The 21,388-nt window shown below is 38.0% G+C and overlaps 1 protein-coding gene across 1 annotated transcript in view; it reads right to left on the reverse strand.

Moving 5' to 3' along the window:
* Positions 1-19,472, reverse strand: part of BMX (BMX non-receptor tyrosine kinase) — a 52,148-nt gene extending 32,676 nt beyond the window's left edge. Inside the window, exons 1-8 of the mRNA XM_049766803.1 lie at positions 19,332-19,472; positions 18,013-18,117; positions 15,232-15,313; positions 10,523-10,642; positions 8,128-8,192; positions 4,737-4,912; positions 1,757-1,825; positions 923-976 (exon numbers count right to left, since the gene is read on the reverse strand). Coding sequence (XP_049622760.1) covers positions 923-976; positions 1,757-1,825; positions 4,737-4,912; positions 8,128-8,192; positions 10,523-10,642; positions 15,232-15,313; positions 18,013-18,117; positions 19,332-19,469 — 809 coding nt within the window. The 5' untranslated portion in view covers positions 19,470-19,472. The remainder of the gene's footprint in view (positions 1-922; positions 977-1,756; positions 1,826-4,736; positions 4,913-8,127; positions 8,193-10,522; positions 10,643-15,231; positions 15,314-18,012; positions 18,118-19,331) is intronic.
* Positions 19,473-21,388: the final 1,916 nt, after the last annotated feature.

Below are 21,388 nucleotides of genomic sequence, written 5' to 3' on the forward strand. Positions count from 1 at the left end.
TTGAGTGGTAACCAATAAATCAATGACAAAGTGGTTATACAAAGACAGCACTAGAACGCAGCATAACTCTAGTGTACTGTTTCCACTGGTTCCTATGCCTACATAAACACACACACACCATATATATATATGTCCGGTGTATATCTCAGATGCCTGATACATACAGAACACTTTATAATTAACTCCACCATACCTTAAACTAATATTTAAGCTCAAGAGATGATTGTTTGTGCCTGTTTATAAAGTAATAAAATCTTAGATTTTGGTAAGAACTTTATGTTCACTGACAACTCTACTGTGCCTCAGTAGAGTTGGGCTTGCCTAGAAGAGTCTTGAGTATATTATATGCCTCATGTCCACTGGAACACTTAATATTGTACTGTTTTATCTCTAAAGTCTCCTAATTTACATATTAAATGATAGGGTCACCTGGGAACAGGAGCCTGACAACCTGCTTTCATATACAATGTTTCAGTTGTGTTACTTTGTAAAATTACCGCATGATGAGTACATCAGAAATGTGGACTCAGTGTTATTTGGACACTTCTAATTGTATCCTGGATAAAGATCTCTGAGGAAGAAATAACTCTTAGAAATGTCATAAGACAAAACTTCACTTTGAAGACCAAGATAAATGCAATAACTACTAGAAATGCTATAAGACAACAAGGCACGTGATAAATCCAATGAACATGTGCAGCCAATTTAGATCCTCCAGATTGGGGTAAAAATATCATTGGCAAGAACCCAGATCACTGTTATTCATCATCCAGTTAAATGGCCAGATTATCACAAAGTTTACTGATAGAAATATGGCCTCCTGAGGAAGTCTGAGCCATCTGTTTCAATGCCTGAGGAGATGAGGAGAATAGAAATAACTATGTCGAGCTTTAGAGAAATACTGAACATGTCCAAAACTCACTCATAGTCATCCAGGTTTTCCTCATCTTCAGATGAATTTGATTCAGGGAACCCCCTTGGGAAGAGAGTAAACAACATGCATATTAGAAAAATAAAATCATTAATTATCCAAGTAACCAACAGTCAATATCAGTACTTAAAGATTTAGACTATTAGGGTTTCCGTTCTGTACTTGGGAAGTTCAGAAGTGAAGTGATACAGAAGTATCAGCCAAGTGAAGAGAAAGTCACTCTAAAGCTAAGCTTTTAATTTGTGGGAAAATTACCTCCTATAATCAAAGTCATAAATATGTAAATAGATGCATGTATGCATTTGAAAAGAGGTTGACTGAGTAATCAGACCATCCAGTTAAGTACAACTTAGAAAAGTGGGGTCCTGGGGAGGTCAAAAAAGAAGTGGGTTAATAATGAGAATGCACCAAATTGAAGCAGGGAAAGGGGCAAAAAATCAAGTGTCCTTCATGATATGAGTCCAAATTTCCAATCATTCCTATTATACAAAAGTATGTATATACATATATGTGAATATTTATATTCATATGTATGAATATATCTAAAACAAATATATGTTCATGTAAAAGCAGCCTAAACCATGATTGACAGAAAAAAATATCAATGAGAGAAAAACTATAAAACCATCCATCATTAATTCAGACAAACCAAAGGATTTAGAGAGGCAATTTCCATGGGGTTTTCTTTTTGTGTTTCTTTTTTTTTTTTGATATAGACTGAATTTAAGCATAAATCCTAGTTCCTAAGATTATTGCAAATTCCATTCGGATGCCTGCAAATGAAAGCAAATCCTACATAGAAAGGAATATTTGAATTTGATTTACCATGCTATCTTTGAGGTGCTGTGATTAACATTTCTTTCCTGTTGTTTACTGTATGCAAACTCTTCACTGCTATAACAAAAAATATAAATTTAATACATTCATGATTTTTTATCAATGGAAAAATTAATATTGTTCAGATATATTTTAGCTGTAACATTTCAACCCACATTTTACTTGATTTGGGAATTTTAGCTAATGAAGCACTTTCCCCATTTTGGTCTTTGCAGAGATGCCAATAAAAGTTAGCAGTTGAGGGCCAGAGCGATAGTATATTTGTCTTGCACGTAAGTGACCCAGGTTCAATCTCTGGCATCCCATATGGTTCCCCAAGACTGCCAGGAGTGACTTCTGAGTGCAGAGCCAGGAATAACCCCTGAGAGCTGCTGGGTATGGGCCCAAAATAAAAAAAAATCATCAGTTGACAGGATTCCCAAATAAATGAGAACCACTCATAATAGCATGCAATACCAGCAAGCAATAAAACAATTGGATTAATAATCATCTTAACTAGTTTTGCCCTGAATTTCTTGTAGATCTTCAAGCCTTTTGTTAATTTTCCACTTTAAGTAAATTACTTTTCTCTTCAGTAAGAGGTTATCATTAAGTGTTGGCAATACTGAACTTTTAGCTGCTTGAGGACAGAGACAGAGTTGCAGAATTGCGATTTTCTGCCTTTCATCTCTGCATCTCTGTCATTTGCAGTGGGAAGTGAAGCGTGAGGAAGCATCTGCTCCAAATCCAAAGACTGTTTGTTTTGAAAGGTTGCACATATTTCCTAGTGGCCTTCACACCCCAGGTTCTTCCCCCCAAATCTCACTTAATAGTAACCAGTTTCTTTAGCAAGGGAAATCTCATAGTGCTAAATATCCTGGCCACAATCCTCAACACATTCGTGTCTCTTTCTGTGACTTCTGCACTTTGTAAGAACGCATTTACTTAAAAATGTGAACGAATTTCTTTAACATTTATAAATTTAGTTAGCATTAGAAATTTATTTAGCATTTATCTTTATGAACTAACGGAGAATGCCTGGAATTGTGCATCTTGACTCAAAGCCACTGGAAGTTGTACAACAGAGGGATGCCTGGCTTGACACTCCTGAGTTGGACACTTAAAAGGATGGAGATGGAGGAAGGTGGCTCAGTGGTAAAGTTGAGGGACACTGTGTCCATCCTCGTAAAATGCAAAAAGTAAAAAAAAAATACGAAAATAGTAAAGATTATGCTGTGCTCATTTATTTTACAATAATTATTTTTTCATTCAAAATTTAACTATGTCTTCATGTATTCAAAGGGGGAAATTTCAAGATGTGGATCAGACTGAGAAAATAACAAAGGCTGGGTGGTGGGAACTGCTTTTGAAATCATGTGTGTGCAGACATGTGTGTATATCTATGTATAAACACTAGCATATGTATTGAAAACATTTTAGTGATATATACACTGCTTATTCTGCAATATGTGGTTACATTAATGAGATTATGGCTTATTTTACTACTCAATAAAAGGTTTTAAAACATCTCAGGTTTAGAGATGAGCAATAGCATGGTGGGTAGGGTGTTTGCCTTGCACATGGCTGACCTGGGTTCAATCCCGGCATCCCATACAGTCCCCCGAGCCTGCTAGGAGTAATATATATATATATATATATATATATATATAAAACAGGTATGTGAAAGACATAAAGATGATCAGGAAAGCTTCTCATAGTATGGGGGTTTCTCCTGTCTCATAATTGCATTTTAAAATTGTAGTCTCTAGGTCTGATGCGATAATACAGCAGATGGTGAGTATACTTGTTTTGCATGTGACTGACTCTAGTTTGATCTTCAGCAGTCCTGTGCCCCACCAGGAATGATCCCTGAAGCAGAGCCAGGAGTAAGCATTGCAGGGTGTGTTTCCCAAACCCAAAATATATTAACCCTATGATGATCTTTGAATCATTTTCATCATTTCTTCCTGGATGCAATGCTGTTCGTGCTAAGAGATTCATTATTCCTTTGTTCAAATAAATAATTTTCTAGAGATTTATGAAAATATTCCACTCAGGACTAAATCCTTGGTGCAACATCAAATGGGATATCCAAAAGTAAAAAAAAGCAACAACCAGGAACCAAGATGAAATGCTTTTAAATGAATTTTTAAATTAAATCCAATTAGAAAGATTCATGAAGGAATTTTTTTAAATTTTTGTAAGTATTTTTTGTATTGTTTTTTTGAGTGTGTGTGGTTTTTGGGTTACACCCGGCAGTGCTCAGTGGTTTATCCTGGCTCTGTGCTCAGAAATTGCTCCTGGCAGGCACGGGGGACCATATGGGATGCCGGGATTCCAACCGATGACCTTCTGCATGAAAGGTAAACGCCTTACCTCCATGCTATCTCTCCAGCCCCAATTTTTGAAAGTATTTTAAATAAAGCAATCCATGACTTAGTAGCTAGGCAGCAATTCATGTAAATCACTTGGGGGGGGTCAATTACACTGGCCACATCTCTCAATGAAACCCCCACCCATCATCCAGTTTGGTGGCAATGGGCAGGAAATTAACAAGACAGCCACTCTCCTTGAACCTTTGCTATCTGTTGTCTCCTTCTGTAGGAAAGAACATTGCAGGCCAGGTACGCCAATGGAACCCACTCGTCAAGCACCAGATGAAAATGAACACACTTGCATTCTAGCTCTTCTTGGGAATGAAACACCCCCATGACTTGTTTTACTGAAAGCAAATTATAGTTTGCCCAATAAAGTATAGTCTCAGATTTGTATCATCGGTACCATGAAGCATTTGTTTTCCATCAAAAAGATGAGGATGGAAAAACTAAAAGTATGAGAGGGTAAGAAAGAAAGGAAAGAATGAGATGCTCTGGAGAAAGGAACACTGATTTCAGCCAAGGCCTATGTGAACCACTTTGAGGCTTAATGCCAAGACAGGAGGGTCATGTCTAGTGTCTATGCAGTCAGACTGAACTGGATTCTTTCTTACCTTCTGAATTTTATTTGCCACCAGTCAGGGCAGTCTTCCCTCGGAATATAGGGGATGCTCTTAACATTTGGCTGGGAGCCACAGTCTGTTTTCTGATCACTGTCATACCGGCATAGAGCAGTACTTGAAGATGGTCTGGTCATTTTGAGATTCGGAGTGACTGGGGGAATCTTTAGCTTTGGAAGACAAAAAGTTTTCATTGAAATCACAGTGAGGTACAGATCCAAGTATTGACAAGTAGCCAGAATTCATGCCATCATTAAGAGAGAAGGAAGAAATGTTTTGATTGGAGTATGAAGTGGTACACAGCATTGAAAAGCCGTTTGCAGAATTCTCTAAAATTCATTGATTTAAATGTCTATATTTAAACCCAACCATCAAAACCAAATGACACATGAAAGAATGCTCATCACAGAATTATTTCAATGAGATCAAAACTAGAAATTACCTAAATCCTCTTTAAAATAATAAAATAATAAGTGTATTGTGGTTGTAGTAACCTAAAAATATTCCTCTCCCTCCCCCTCAAAAAAACTATTCATTTCCAAATTTCTGAGACCTGTGAATATGGCACTTATCTGGTAAAAGGGACTTTGCAGATAAGATTAACTTAAGCACTTAAGTTGGATAGAATATGTTTATTGAAGTGGACGAGACCCACTCACATAGTCACATAAAGGAGGAAAGTAAGAATGTCAGGTACCAGAGAAAAGAAATGAGATGCTATTTTTCTACATTTTTCCCTAAAGGGGTCAGTAACCAACTAGTGTAGGTTCCCTATTGAAACAGTGAAGAGAATTCATTTTTACTCTAAACTAGCAGGAAAAAACACAGCTCTGTAGACCCATTTTAGATTTCTGACTTTAAGGAACCGAAGAGACTATGTTTGTCTGACTTGAAGCCAAAATTTTTTATGATTTGTAACTGCAAAACAGGAACTAATTAGATAGTGGGTATATTCTCTCGATGGGATTTGCTACAAAAACAATAATAAACTACAACCATTCCAGAGAAGAAATGGGAGGTATCTCATCAATTGCTTAAAAAATGAAGACATAATGAATAATTATGCTCTGTGATTCTATCAGAACCTATTGTGGCTATAAGTCAAATTATACATGACTGCTGGTGGGATGGAGAAATCAAAAGGAAATATGGTTCTCTGGAAGCACACTTGAAAGTAAGGGCATATTTACACTCATACATCAACTCTATCATGCCTTGGGGCCTCTTTTCAGCTCTACACATTTATACACATTCACATCTCTCTAAGTCAGCATTTATGTCATTTTTGTGATCCCACATGATGGTCCAAAGGAAATCCATGATTAGAGTAAGTTAAACAGTATTCTCCAAATTTTATGTCTACCTCGACCAGCTGGCTAACTCCTGATTCTGTGCTCAAGAATCACTTTTGGAGTCTGGGAAGCCATAGGTGAGGCAAAATGTTATCTGGAAAAAGGGAGTTTTAGGACCGTAATTAGCTAAAGGTGGGGATGAATTCATACTGAATCAGGATGGGCCATAAACCCAATGACCAATGTCATTATGAGAAAAGGAGAAAACACAGAACGATACACAGATTAGGTGACTCATGGATCTAGGACACTGGAATTATGCTGTCATAGCCAAGGAAGATCTGAAACCACTGATGTTGAAAGAGCAAGCAAAGATAATCTCTTAGAGCCTGGGGCCAGAGTAATAGTACAAGAGTAAGGCACTTGCCTTACAGGTAGTCAACCTGGATGCAATCCTCAGCACTCCATACTGTTTCCTGAGCACTGACAGAAGTGAATCCTGAGTACAGAGTTATGGATAACTCTAAATGGATAACCCTAAAGCATTGCTGGGTGTGGTCCACAAAAAAATGAACAGAGCCTATAAAGTGATCATAGCTATACCAAAAGCTTGTTGACCTTCAATCCGGTAAGAGAATACATTTTCATTGTTCTTATTTACTCAGCATCTAGTATTTTTATTATGGCAACCCTAGGAAATAAATACAATGAACGAAGTTTGGGGGGCTGGGGTTCATTTTGGTTTTATTCCCACCTGTCTGGGAAGCCCAAAGGCAAAAGCCTACGTCTATACCTGTAAGAAAGCAGAGCCCAAGGTCCAGTGAGAGAGAGCTATAGTCTTAGTGACCAGCAAAATCAAGACTGTTGTAATCAATAGGCCAGCTCCACTCTGGAGAGCAGGTTGACCAGGAGCCATTCTAAAATAAATTCTGCCAAACGTGGGAGAATTGACCCAGCCTAAATATTGAGGACTAGAAAGCCAGAGCTAAGAGTCATTCTCTGACATAAAACAACACATTGAGTTACAACCAGGCAAACCTATAAGAGAGAAAGGATCAACATTGGAAAATGAGTCATCAAGAAGTCATAACCAATGGGGAATCAGGCACATCTGGACTTTCCCTTCAGCTGGCCTGCTCTTCTTGGGCCAAAAACCTTCCATTTATCCGAACTCTACCCCAGAGCAGGCTGCCCAGTGAGATAGACCTGGACTACACGAAAGGGCTGTGTGTGTCACACTGCAGGGTTGATGGGGGACAGCTTTGTCATCTGAGAATGACGTAAACACTTTTGATAACAAAGAGGAAATGCCCATGAGGTGGCTCAAAGGGCTGTGGAGGGATGGGGCTGTTGTTTTCTTTTTTTCTTTATGGGGCCTTACCTATCAGTGCTCAGGGATTACTCCTGACTGTGCTCAGGGATCACTTTTGGATTCTGTGAAGGTCCAATGCGTTGTAAGGAATCCAACCCATGTTGGTTATGTGCAAGGCAAAAGCCCTACCCATTGTACTATCTCTATGACCCAGGATTTTGTTGTTTCTTATTTGAGCCCTATGGAGGCCCAGCCCACTCCCTAGGTAGGTGGTCCTAACAGTGTCCAGGTATGTGTGATGTTATCAAAAGAGCTTCTCACACACACAGTCTTTTTAGTCACTAGTTATGTGCTTACTGAATAAATTGTTCATCAAATGCAAAATCAGAAAACATTTCTATCTTTGAATGTATTATTCTGAGGCTGTAGTGATGATACAGCAGTAGGGCATTTGCCTTGCATGTGGCTGACCCAGGATGGACCGCTGTTATATCCCCTGGCATCCCATATGATCCCCCAAGGCAGGGGCAATTTCTGAGTGCATAGCCAGGAATAATCCCTAAGCATCACCAGGTGTGGCCCAAAAAACAAAAACAAAACAAACAAAAAATGTTCTATATTTGAAAGTATTATTCAATACTGCCCCTAACTATTTACTGGTGCTAAGCCATGTATTTTCTCTTTGCTGTACAGACTAGCTGCAGCCCTGTCTTCTAATCTGAAATATGGAAACCCTTCGTTATTTAATATGACCTAACTGGAAACTTTAATATTGACTTACCACCCTCTCTGGCAAGGTGGGAGTTCTGCATTTCTCTTCACTGGTTGGGACGTGCAGCTCAGAATCTGAAAAAGCAAAACCTAGCTATGTCAGAAGGAACTTAAAACAAACATCCACTGCCCTGAGAATCAAAGGAACAAATTGATTTGCGTGAGTAAATGAATTAAGATGCAATGTCAGGAATAATTCTGTTCTTTCCTTTGTAACACTCAATTCAACCTCCACTTCTCTTCCATTGATTATTAATATTCCCCCCCCAATCTGGATAAAACATTTAAGTTTTCCTAAATTCTAGGCACTCTCTAAATTCTATTCAGGCTTCATTTCCATCTTGTGTTTGAGAACTGTACCTAATCTTGTTGGTTAATTATCATGACACTAGAAGTCATAAACTACATCCAGTTCCTCTTTTACAGCTTCATACAGGATAGTTGTACAATCTCATATGTTTTCTTTTCTATTCTTACCACTGTTGACTTCTCTTTATTACTCCACATGTAAATGGATGTCCAAAATATGCATAATTACCCATGATGTGTCATATATGTTTGAAGGCTTGGCTATGGTTTATTACTAAACTGCAACATTTTTTTTACCATGATCACTAGCTTGTTAATAATTCTATCAGGTCACCAGCCATATAATAGTATCTAACCACACTGAATATATAGGTCACTTATGGTCATATGCTCTAGAAAAAGAATGGTTTAAGGCGTTTTGGAGACAGAAGAAATAGAAGACTCAATGTGTGTCATTAAGCTGCCCTGTAGCTAAGCATAGGAAGCCAAAGGAGTAAATTGTATTTGTATAGAAGATAATATCATAGATGCTCATGAGCTCTAACATATCTACATCCTATAGTGTTCCTCAGACTGGCAAAATGCCAGGACAAATGGAAGTTAAATTTATAGTGAGCCAAGCACAGTATTCACAAGGCAATGCTCTCTTTTGCCTTGTGCTTACCAGAGCCATCTTGTCAACTCAGAGCTGGACTCTGGCCTTTTGGTTCAGAAGCTCTTAGCACCAGATCTGAGAACAGTTAGAATTGGAGTAACTCTGTAAGGAGTTCTTATAGTTCAGTCCATGAGGTGGGTGAAAATCCACAGCGCAGAGTCTGCATATTGATTAAATCACTCTAATTAAGGAGTATGAAGGGCAATGTGATCTCGTTAGATGAATAAATATGCATTGCACAGTTAATTGAGATGGAAATTACAACTAATATTTATCCAGCAATTTTGTTGTAGAGTTAGCATAGTGGTATTAGTTCAATTCTTTGAAGGAGTGAATTTGAATTATATTTCATGTGGCTGTTTTAAAGTTCAGAGAATTTTCATGTATTTGAGCTCAATCAATTCTTTGGGGGGTGAGGGTATATGGGATCACACCCAGGTATGCTCAGGAACTATTGCTGGCTCTTTACTCAGGGGACTATATACAATGCCAGGAATAGAACTGGTGTTGGTTTCATTTCTATAATGTGTACTTCCTATACTCTCTCCCCCCTTTGATCCTCATTCAATGCTTTAAATTCATTGTAATCAAAACATATTTTGTCCAATCTGATTATTATCAAATATTATCAAATAGATTATCCCTTTTATTTGTAACCAAATCCATGATCTTAAACTGTGATAAACTTATAAAGCATTAACTGTTTTGTGTAAGTATCTTGGTGAGTGAAGTTGGTGATGGAAGGGGAAGCCATTGGGCACAAGCAGACAACAACATAATTTGTTCCCTCCACTAGAGCTGAAAAACCACTTCTCAGCCCTCAGAGCACGTTTAAACTGATTTCCCTGCAAATACCATTCTGAATAGATTCTGATTGCGCTTAGATCAAACCCTTAATTACCTTCTCTGGTGTTATTAGGAAATCAATGCACATGTACAAAATGGCCAAGTATTTTCAATATAATTTTTTAAACTTGGCCATCTGTCATTTTGGTATATATGGTGATGAAATGTGTTATTTAAGTTATCTCTGGACAGTTTTTTCAATAATTTATTTTTAATTTATGAACTATGAAGACATATTCACCAAATCTCCCTATTTGCTTAAACCAGGAAGAATAATGACAGGGCATAAACCATTCCCTGTTTGAATTAATTCTAATTTAAATATACATTTAATAAGAATTTCATATATATTTCTTATGAAGTAAAAGAGTGGCAGATGTTAATATTGCTATTATTTTACTGAACATGACTCAATTGGCCCAGGAATTAGGCTTTATTTGCCAGGTAGCGTTTTCAAGTCTAGATTTTTTTCACGATGTCAACCAAGCTGGTATGTCTTGTCTGCTTGAATTGGCAAGCTTTTCTGGGCTCTGGTAGTTTTGTCTAATGGAGCACAGTTCACCCAAGGTCCATCCCAACAGAGGGGTCACCTTACATGCTTCCCAGAGAGTACATCCTGGGGCTGCTTTGCAACTCTGCTGACAGCACAGGAACTTCCCGTCCACGAAGAACCCACTGTGGTACTTGATCAGCAGTTGGGGGTTGCCCCTGATCTCTGGGAGTGGACAGGAAGAAAATGCAACATGAGAAAATGTTGTCCCAAGAGAAGAAACATATTCAGTAAGCATTGCTATCCCAGAACAATCAAAAGTTCATTTTGCTAGCAAGCAGGGCCAGAGCAAATATTTCCCAAAGACTAGAAATCTTGTTCTCAGAAGGTATAAAAACCACAAAGACAAACTCTAGTCAAATATAGAGTAAGACCACTGCAATGAACTTCTACCAGTTACAATAACAACAAAATAGTAAAAAAAAAAATTAGCAGAGATAGATGAGCTAGGTGTTGGGATTTGAGAACAATATCAAACTCAATTTACCTGGCGGCCGCAGGAGGCAAAGTCGGGGTGATCCTTGAATGCAAAGTCAGTAGTAAGCCTTGAACATTGGGGGTGTGTGACCCAAACAACTAAATAAAAACAAAACAAAAAAAGATTCCTCTAGGGTAGGGCCACAAAATGTTGTACAGAGGGCTGTTTGCGGCCCGCGGGCTGCGAGTTTGAGATCCCTGAATACGTAAAGGAAGTCAACGGCTTACAGCACTCGATATTTTTTTTTTTTTTGGTTTTTGGGCCACACCCGGCGTTGCTCAGGGGTTACTCCTGGCTGTCTGTTCAGAAATAGCTCCTGGCATGCAAGGGGTGGGGGGGACCATATGGGACACCGGGATTCGAACCAACCACCTTTGGTCCTGGACTGGCTGCTTAAAAGGCAAACGCCGCTGTGCTATCTCTCCGGGCCCAGCACTTGATATTTTTAGTGTCAGGAGGTCAGGGGGATAGGGGGTAGGGCTAGATCTTGGCAAAAAAAATAAGTAAAGATGATGCTTTTAATAAGAACATTGTACTCCCTCTGATGTTTGATTTTGAAGCATTTTAAGTGTACAAAAAGTTGTAAGAATAGTATAATGAATATCCATATCTCCTTTACTCAGAGTCAGCGATTTTTAACTTCTTGCTTCATTTGCTTTTCCTCTTTCTCTAAACATTTATTATTGTGCATTTAATTTATTGTTATTTTTATACTTTACTCAACTATTAGAGTGAGTTATAAAATGATGATCTAAGTGGGACCGGAGCAGTGGCGCAAGCAATAAGGCATCTGCCTTGTGCACACCAGCCTAGAACAGACCTCGGTTCCATCCCCTGGAGTCCAATATGGCCCCCCAAGCCAGGAGCGATTTCTGAGCACATAGCCAGAAGTAACCCCTGAGTGTCACCAAGTGTGGCCCAAAAACAAACAAAGAAACAAAAATGATGACCTAAGTAATATCACACACCACTCTTTCATCATTTAACTTCTATTAAAAATGGCGTACCCATAAATAACCATTACACAATGATCAAATTCAGGACATATAACACTGATCCAACAGCATTATTCAACATGTACTTCACATTTAATTGTGTCCCACTTGTTCCAATAATACTATTATATGCATTTTCTAATTAAGAATCCAGTCTAGAGTCAATAACAATTTCTCAATTTACTAGTCTTTTATGGCTTTGATCTGCTTTTACTAAGAAAAGAATGGGATATGAAATTAATTCTCTGGGAATCTGTGCACATTTTGTTAGAACATGGGAATAGGGCAATATTTATTTCAAATAAATGAAATCATAATGGTAAAATAGAAAACTGTTTCTCCAAAAAACTAGCCTCTAAAAACCGAAGAAAAAAATCTACAAAGTCTCAGAAAATGGTTCAAAAAAGAGTTTTATTGTGGGAAAAGGGGGAGTGGTCCATGTGTGGCTTCAATGGTCTCCTTGATTTTATGTTTATCTTAGAGGTTTATTTTTATCAAGGAGAATTCTAGTACTTTGGATTCCAGGACTTTACAGTCCTTTAGAAGCCTGACTCAAGGAAGTATATGGAGTTCATAACAACCACTCTTCTGTGTCTTATATGTTCGGCCCCAAATATGTGTTCAATGCACCATGAGTTTTACTGATGACATTTCCTTTACTCACTTTAACTCAGCTCAGCTTAGCTGAAAACATTGACATATTAAAAAAGTTAATGTTAATAGGCCAATTTACCAGCTGGTTCTACATTTCTTCTCTTCTACTTTCTTCAAAACAGGCTGGGAAAGCCTTTCACATAGAGAAACCTCCTTTAACATAGAGATAGCATAGGACACAGTTGTAGCCAGTGGGATCTAAGGAAATGCCTAAAGTGGGGGCTTCTGAAACAATTTGAAGCCTTTGCAATAAACTGGTGACATAACAGGCTAAGAGAGTCTAGAATCCCAACTAACTGACTTGTTGAGTTCTAGACTCACTAGACAGCTCTTGTAAGTTATGTGAGGGAAACAAATTGTATGTTTGTTGCAGGAACTGTCCACTGTCTCTTTTCCTGCAACCCAACTGACAAGTCAATTCTTGTACAATGGCAGCCAGAGTAGTAGGTTAGCTCTGTAGCTTTGCGGAGGGTGCAAAGATTTCCTTTTGTTCTACTGCACTCTCTTATATTTCATGTGTCTTCACGGATGCTGCTCAGGGCTCACTCAAATCTATCAGACACAGTTCCAGAAGGAGACAGGACTCTAGGGCATGACTAATAACAGTATTTAGGAGTTATCTACATAGAACCTGCCTCCTGGAACCCATCATTTCATTGCTTCCACACCCCTCACACACATACACACTGGATATAGAATAGAGGCAGCATATCGTAGGGCTCCTCCCGGGGCCCCCACTATATCCACAGTGACTCATATATCTGTGAATGATACTTTAATATACTTAGGAATCAGTCGTGTGTGGCTTAAGACAGCTCTAGGAGAAAGGAAATGTGAAATTCCATTTCCCAACTTAGGAAACGGAGACCTGCCTGGCAAACTTAAATGGTTTCACTCGTTGACACCACTAAATAGGATTTGACTGCAGGCTTATCGGAAATGAGAGGTTGGCCCTTCCCACTTCACTGAGCTGGCAGAGAGAAAGGTTGTTGCTGTCCATGCACTGGACATTACAGAATAAGTTGCACGGAAAGGGAAAATTCAGATGAACATATATAAAGGGATGTTTTTACACTGGAGTGGAGTAGCTGGTTGTCTAAAGAGTATTTGGAAGTCTACTGCACACTAATCAAAAGTGTTCCCTAATCTAAAACTTAAATGGAATAAGTAAAATCTTCCTCTTATATCTGCCATCGAGCAAATAGAGTCATTGATTTGAGCTAAACATTGCGTTTGTGTCATGACCCAGCTTTAAAATAAAAATAGAACATGAAGGAGTATCATAGCTTTCGATTTCTACCACAATTTCATTGCAAGGCAGCCTAATAAACATTAAATAGAAACTTCATGAAATCCCAGTTTTGCCTTGTATTTCTACCACAGCATAAATAGTTGGGTGGGAGTAACTAAGTTACTTGCTCTCCACTAATAAGTAGGTGACAATGGCTGCGTCTCTAACTCTATAGGACTGAAAAGTGGAGAATAATAGAAACTGTTTCCAAAGAACTGTTTGGAGAAGTGAAAAAAAAATGTTTGTACTATAGATTTTTTGTTTGTTTGTTTGTTTGTTTTTTGGTCCAGTGACACTCAGGGGTTACTCCTGACTATGTGTTCAGAAATCGCTGCTGGCTTGGGGGACCATATGAGACTCTGGGGGATTGAACCATGGTCTGTCCTAGGTCAGTCACGTGCAAGAAAAATGCCCTACTGCTGTGCCACCGCTCCAGCCCCTGTACTATAGATTTTTATAAGCACTTAAAGCAGTAGCTGACAGAGGGTGTTCAGTCAGTATTAGAAGAGATAACTTTCCATAAACATCCAAAGTACAGTCACTAATGTACCTAACACAACTCTAAGAGGACCTAGACTTTGCCCTGCCAAAGGTAAGCTCAATGGGTGGAGAGCAGGTGACCTGACTTCCTCCAAGCTCCAGAGAAAGCACAATGGCCAGGTGTGTGCCAAGTGGGAAAGGAATGTGATCCCTGGGCTTCCTCCATGTAACAATAAGGATGCAAAATGAGGATGAGTATGACATATTTTCTGGGGTGGATAGGAAAATTTTCTCTTGGCACTGTGTTCTTTTTCAGTCCTGTATTTCCTCCAAAAACAAGTGACTACCTTATATGCTTTTAAAAATTACCTTTCTGAGGATAGAACTAAACATACAAGTCACAGAGTCAACAACAATGAAATCATGAGACCCAAGCTTTAACAACCAAACTAAAAATTAGGCCTGTTATGCTGGCAGGTGGTGGTGGCATGGGCTGAACTCCAGGAACGTGGTGGAAGGAGGTTGACACTGATGGTGGGATTGATGCTGAAACATTGTATGTTTAAAACCCAACTATGAATAACTTTTTTTAATCACAATGGTTTAAATTTTTAAAAATGTAGAAAAATTAAGTTTTAAAAAATTTTGGGTGAATATTAAACTTTGGAACACTTGTATCAGCCATCATGAACTTAATAGCTTCCCAAAATGTGTCTAATCTAGTCAGAAACTATATTAATGAATGTTATTTAAAAAGTAAAATGTAGTAGAACAATAATTCAAAATCATGTAATTAAATGTCAACTATGAATAACTCTATAAATCATAATGATTTAAATAAAAATATTTTAATTACCTTTCTGTAATGCTTTCAGCCACTGACTTCGGCTCTCTTCATTTGATGCATAGACGTAAAGAAGACCGTCTTTATAGACAATCTGTAAAGAAAAATATTTGGCACCTCAAAAAATCACTGCATCATAGTTAATTTTGCAACTAAATTTTCTGTTATAGAAAATAAACATGAGTTCATTTCTATAACACATATGAGCTCTGGGATCAAATGAAAGCATGTTATTTATTTATTTTTGGTTTTTTGTGTCACACCCAGCAGCGCTCAGGGGTTACTTCTGGCTCTACACTCAGAAATCGCTCCTGGCAGGCTTGGGGGACCATATGGGAAGCCGGGATTCGAACCACTGTCCTTCTGCATGTAAGGCAAATGCCTTACCTTTATGCCATCTCTCCAGCCCCAAAGGATGTTATTTTTTATACCCTATACCTGAATTTGTTTTATCTCATATATCTTTACAATTGGAAAAATGACACTAATGATGATACATCAGATAGCAATGAATAGAGAGGTCTCAGCAGGAATATCCTGGGTCATCACGAATTATAATTATAAAATGTTAAATTTTACAAGTATCTTAGTTTTTTTAATTGAGGGCCATAACTGGTGGTGCTCAAGACTTATTCCTGCTGTGTGCTCCGTACTCACTCCTGGCAGTTTTGGTGGACCATATGAGATACTGGATGCAAAGATAAGATTTTTTCTGGTCCCTGGTATCTTAGTTTAGTTCATTCGCCCACCCAGGGTCAGACTCCCTTTACACCTCACTAGAAAATATTTTCTACCATATCCTTAAAATATATTAAGGGATAAAATGTCCATTAGATACCGGCCAGTACAGATTTCAAACATTATGTATAGAGTTGAAGCAAATAATGAGTAAAATTAGGTCACCATATTATTCCTTGGGAATCTCCAGCATGTCCTTTTCTTTTTTTCTTTTTTGGGGGAGGGGGTCACATCTGGCAGTGCTCAGGAGTTACTCCTGGATTCACGCTCAGAAATAGCTCCTGGCAGGCTCAGGGGACCATATGGGATGCCGGGATTCGAACCGATGACTTTCTGCATGAAAGGCAAACGCCTTACCTCCATGCTATCTTTCAGGCCCCCAGCATGTAATTGTCTATCCCATATGACATCGAAGTGTTTGAAGATACTCCCACTTATTTTTGTTAACTAATACAGGCTATTTATTAAGCACCTTCTACTGTGTTCTACTTTAAATAGAAGTGTTCCACTTCTCTTTCCTCAATGACTTCACGTTTTAATCCATTTCAACTCTTTCACAAATAAATCCCCCAACTCAGAGAGATCCTGAGTGTCTCTTGTGGGGACATAAATATAAGCAGAGGGGCTGTGATCTCAGGAGCCTTCAAAGCCTGTGTTCTTTTGAGTACTTTATGCTTTTGTGATAGGAATTTGAAGCATCTTTCATGAGCACATGCTTCTCTGGTTCTATTCCTGGATACTATTCTTCTTTCTTATCTTCTAGTTCATCAACTAGCTTCTTTTATTTTGCTCTAGTTTGATTATGCTAAAACTGAATAGTCTTACCATCTGAAGGATGATCTTATTTTAGATTCCAAAGATTCATATTCATGAAATAAAAGTTAGGCATGAGAGACATCAAACCATTCTGAAGGGCAAACTCTTCACAACAGACGAGGTTGAACATAATTCAGGTCAAATGAAACCTTCTTAGTATGGTGGGCAAAGTCTCTCACGGTGCAGCCTACCTGTCCTTCCAGCTTCAGTTTCTCACTCCTTCATGGTGTTGCCTTATATATAAGGAACACTTGGAGCTCTCCACACATGCATGTCTCACTACTCACTGCATTGGCGGAGCTAAATTATCTTCTTTTGTGTCACCCCCAAATGAAAATCTCCTTGACCTCTTAGAATGAAGAGTAAAGATTTTGCTTCCTGGGTCAATATAACATACTATTATTTTCATCATCATCATCATTGGTGGTGGTGGTGGTGGTGTGGTAGTAGTAGTAGTAGTAGTAGTAGAAGTAGTAGTAGTAGTAGTAATTATCATAGTCGTCATCGTCGTCGTCATTGTAGTAGTAGCAGCAGCAGTAATATATTGGGGATCAAATCTAGGTCTCATTCATGCAAGCAAGCAAAGTGCCTTACTATAGACCCACATCCTGGCCAATTACCACCTTCAACTCTCATTCTCTTGTGTTATAATGATCTTTAAATATCTTGGAGTGGGGAAAGTTGGTCATCTCTTAGAGTGTGTCTAGGAACTTGAAGCATATCTAAAATGTTTCGTAATGCTGGATGGAGAGATTGTCACACCTTGAAGCAAGTCAGGCCATGGTGGCCTACACATTTTTTCTTTTTCTCTCTGTAGTTAAGTCCAACTGATGCATATAATTTTCCCAAACTGCCAGCACCCAAATGCAGATGTCCCAAACCAAACTTTTTATTGCATTAAAAATCATTTTACTGGTGCTCGAGAGATAATACAGAGGCTAATATGTTTGTCTTCCCTACTTGTTTGATCCCCAGCACCACATATGGTTCCCAAGCACTGTCAGAGCCAAGAAAGCCCTGAGTGCCACTAGGTATGACCAAAATAAAACAAAGAAAACAAAAAAATAACAGACATAAACAACAACAAAAACAAGTATCATTTTACTTAGGAATTATTACAAATTCTGGATTTAATGTAGAAGAAACTTCAATTTAAATATATTGTAAACTAAATGTGTTTACTGTAGAACATGTTAAAAAGAAGGGTTCTCCATCCAGAGGCTATGGCCCTCCCCTTACCTGAAATGGGTACTGTCTCTCCACAGGAGTTTGCTCCTCAAGATTGACTTTCTCCACACATCTTATTTTCTTGATCTCGATCAATCCTTTTCTACTGCCTCTTTTCTGAATTAAAAAAAAGGGAAAAGTGATACACGGTGGTACAAAAGGAACACATCACATTTAGATTATGCTTGAGAGGGAGATTGGGCAATGAGATGGAACTGGAAGAATCATTTCCAATTATTTCACAACAGTCCAAATCCAAATCCATAAGATAAAATTTTCAAGGTGAAAACATTCATTTAAATATAGTGATAGTGATGATATAGCTTATAAAAGTATTATATAATTCAATAATTTTGGAAACCTGTTTGCCAGACAAAGCATGTTAGAAGAGCTTAATAATTTTGTTTTATAGTCTTGAAACATTTTATATCACCTGCTATAGAGTCAATTACTTCAGGCCAAGAGTTAATTCTTTCACACAGCTTCTTGCTATTTCCATTTTCTGACAGCATTTTAAATTTCTCCTGTGCTAGATTTCTGAGCTGCACAGAGCAATGTTTTAGCTGCAACATTGCGCATACCATGTGCAGTTCACCGTTATCTGGAGCCAAGGAGTGACTTATAGTGGGGCCTATACTGTGCATCTCTAGGGTGCTTAGCTGCATCTTAGTCTCCCACAAAATGATAATTGCATAGTTGTACCAAAATTATGCCCACCAAACAAATCCTTAGCCATGGCTACATTTCCCCAGAAAGAAAAATCACCCTCGATGGATAATCACCATTCTACACTTACAGTTTTCCTTAATCAAATGTTTTTAACTGCTTGATGTTTTTTTAGTTAGAGTTATATTGGTTTCTAACAATGTATAAGTTTCAATCATATAGCTTTATATTCCCTCCTCCGTATATATTGCACGGTGATCACTGAAAGTTTAGTTTCCATCCCATGCTATACTGTTAACTTTTTTACCTGTTTTATTCTATTCCCTTTTCTCATAACCACAAGCTATTATCAAAATATAAGAATTTGGGCATTAGGGTATGTTTTCTTGCTTTGTTTCTTCACCTTTATGCGGAATTAACTATATGTTAACAAAGAAGAGACAATGCAATAAGTGAAGACATTTTGATCTTTACTCTGTAAGAAATCTAATGTAATGTTACACTGGTGAAGGGGGGTGTTTTGGTTATGACTATAGCCCAACTATGATCATGTTACTTAAATAAAAATATATTAAAAAAAAGAAATCTAATGTCATATCATTATAATCATTCAGTGCGAAGACGTAAGTAAAATAGCATCATACAATGGAAAAATGGAGTCTCACCATTTTGTCATATTCATAATAGGAGAGGTTTGTCTTGGTCAAAACAAAAAGGCGCTCTTTGTAATTACTTGGAGACATTTTCTTCTTTTGCTGTGACCTTTTGAGAAGAAGCTCTTCTAGAATGGATTTTGTATTCATATTGTCGTCCTAAATAAAATCAATTCATTAAAATGCATGCTTGTCACATCTAATAAGATTCTTTTTAAGCATTCATAATTTGAGTCAACTCTTTCTCATTTGGGGACATTATGAATCATACATTTAAGAAAATGACATAGATGTAGGATTATGGAAGAAAACATAACTAAGCATGCTCTTAATTACACGCATTGCACCACTTTTTTTCTGCTGCCTTGGCTTATGTTGAATTATGATTATAATTATTATAGCTTTAAACATGTTGATTTATGCTTCTCAATTATCTTCCATTCTGGATTATAAATTCACCATCTTAATAGTACTCTCTTATCAAAATATTCCTTATTCCTTTTTGGGGGAGGGGGTTCACACCTGGCAGTGCTCAGGGGTTACTCTTGGCTCTATGCTCAGAAATCACCCCTGGCAGGCACAGGGGACCATATGGGATGCCGGGATTCGAACCACCATCCATCTGCCTGAAAGGCAAATGCCTTACCTCCATGCTAACTCTTCGACCCCTCCTTATTCCTTTTAAGTCTATGCTTATTCCTTTTAAGTCTATATATGCTTATACTAAACATAATACAAAATCTTGAAGTTTGAACTCCAGGCCAAAGAGATAATTCAAGTGATAACACACATCTGTGAGGCCCTGAGTTTTATGTCCAGTATTGAAGGACCTCTCCCCAGAACCTATTAAGAAGTAGTGTAGTCCTTATTAGAAAAGAAAAGAGAAATTAAATCTCCAGACAGATCACAGCATTTGATCAATTAAAATGTCTCTCCTGTGAATGGGGACACACACACACACACACACACACACACATAAAATAAAATTTCTCTCCATTGAAGTGGCCAGTTGTTGGATCAAATACTCAAAAACCTCTGGAGCTTGTCTCATAGCAAATGACCCTCACAGTTCCTAATCATGAACCTGTATTTTTATTTAAAGGACTTGAGTATACTTTTCAATTAACCTGAACATTAAAATAATTTTCCAACCGTGATACAAAGAATTTGAGCAAAAAGGTAGCTTGTCAACAACATCAACAATAAAACCCACTTTGCTTTCCCTCCCCCAAACTGTTAGAACTTGAGCTATTTCTGAAAAAAACATACATATACTCATCTCCCAGTTCTACTAAGATTGTTACCTCAACCATATGAGGTTCAGATGATGAAAAGAAATTATGGTGAGCAATAGAAACAGACAGAAAGAAACCTATGCTCCTTTTGGCTTTGTGAAATCACATGATTGTTTCAGATGGACACTAATTACTCCCTCTCCAATAATCCGAAAGTCATTAAATTTACTCACCTTCCAGTAACAGAGCTGGAGTGAACTGATGTACTTAGACCTAATTCTCAACCTTGAAATAGGAGTTACTGCTCAGAAACACCATCACTCCTATTTCCCCTGGCTAGGCCAAGGTCATGCATTAAAAAGAAGTGATTTGCATTCTATTTATCACTCTCCCTCAGAAAGTGTGATACAGTCTTTGTTCTGTCTGAATGGAGGAGGATATAAACCTGTCCAATCACAAAGGGCACTAGTCCCTGATCAGAGAGGCATTGAATAAACCTGTCAAGCCCAGACAGTTTCCCTCCTGGCATGCCCTACACTACTCTAGAGACCAGGATCAAGCTGGTCTCTACATAAATAAGATTTATTTATCTAGGTCAGGAGACAATCAACCTTTCAAATGTTAATCAAAGGCCATCTTGGTTTATAGGCAGAAGTGGTAGAAATCTATCCAGGATGTACATGGAATTTATTATGCTGAGTGAGATGAGTCAGAGAGAGAGAGAGAGAGAGAGAGAGAGAGAGAGAGAGAGAGAGAGAGAGATGCAGAACAGTCTCACTCATCTATGGGTTTTAAGAAAGATAGAAGACATTTTTACAATAATTCTCAGAGACA

Source organism: Suncus etruscus, chromosome X, assembly GCF_024139225.1.
Source record: "Suncus etruscus isolate mSunEtr1 chromosome X, mSunEtr1.pri.cur, whole genome shotgun sequence".
NCBI classification, from domain to species: Eukaryota; Metazoa; Chordata; class Mammalia; order Eulipotyphla; family Soricidae; genus Suncus; species Suncus etruscus.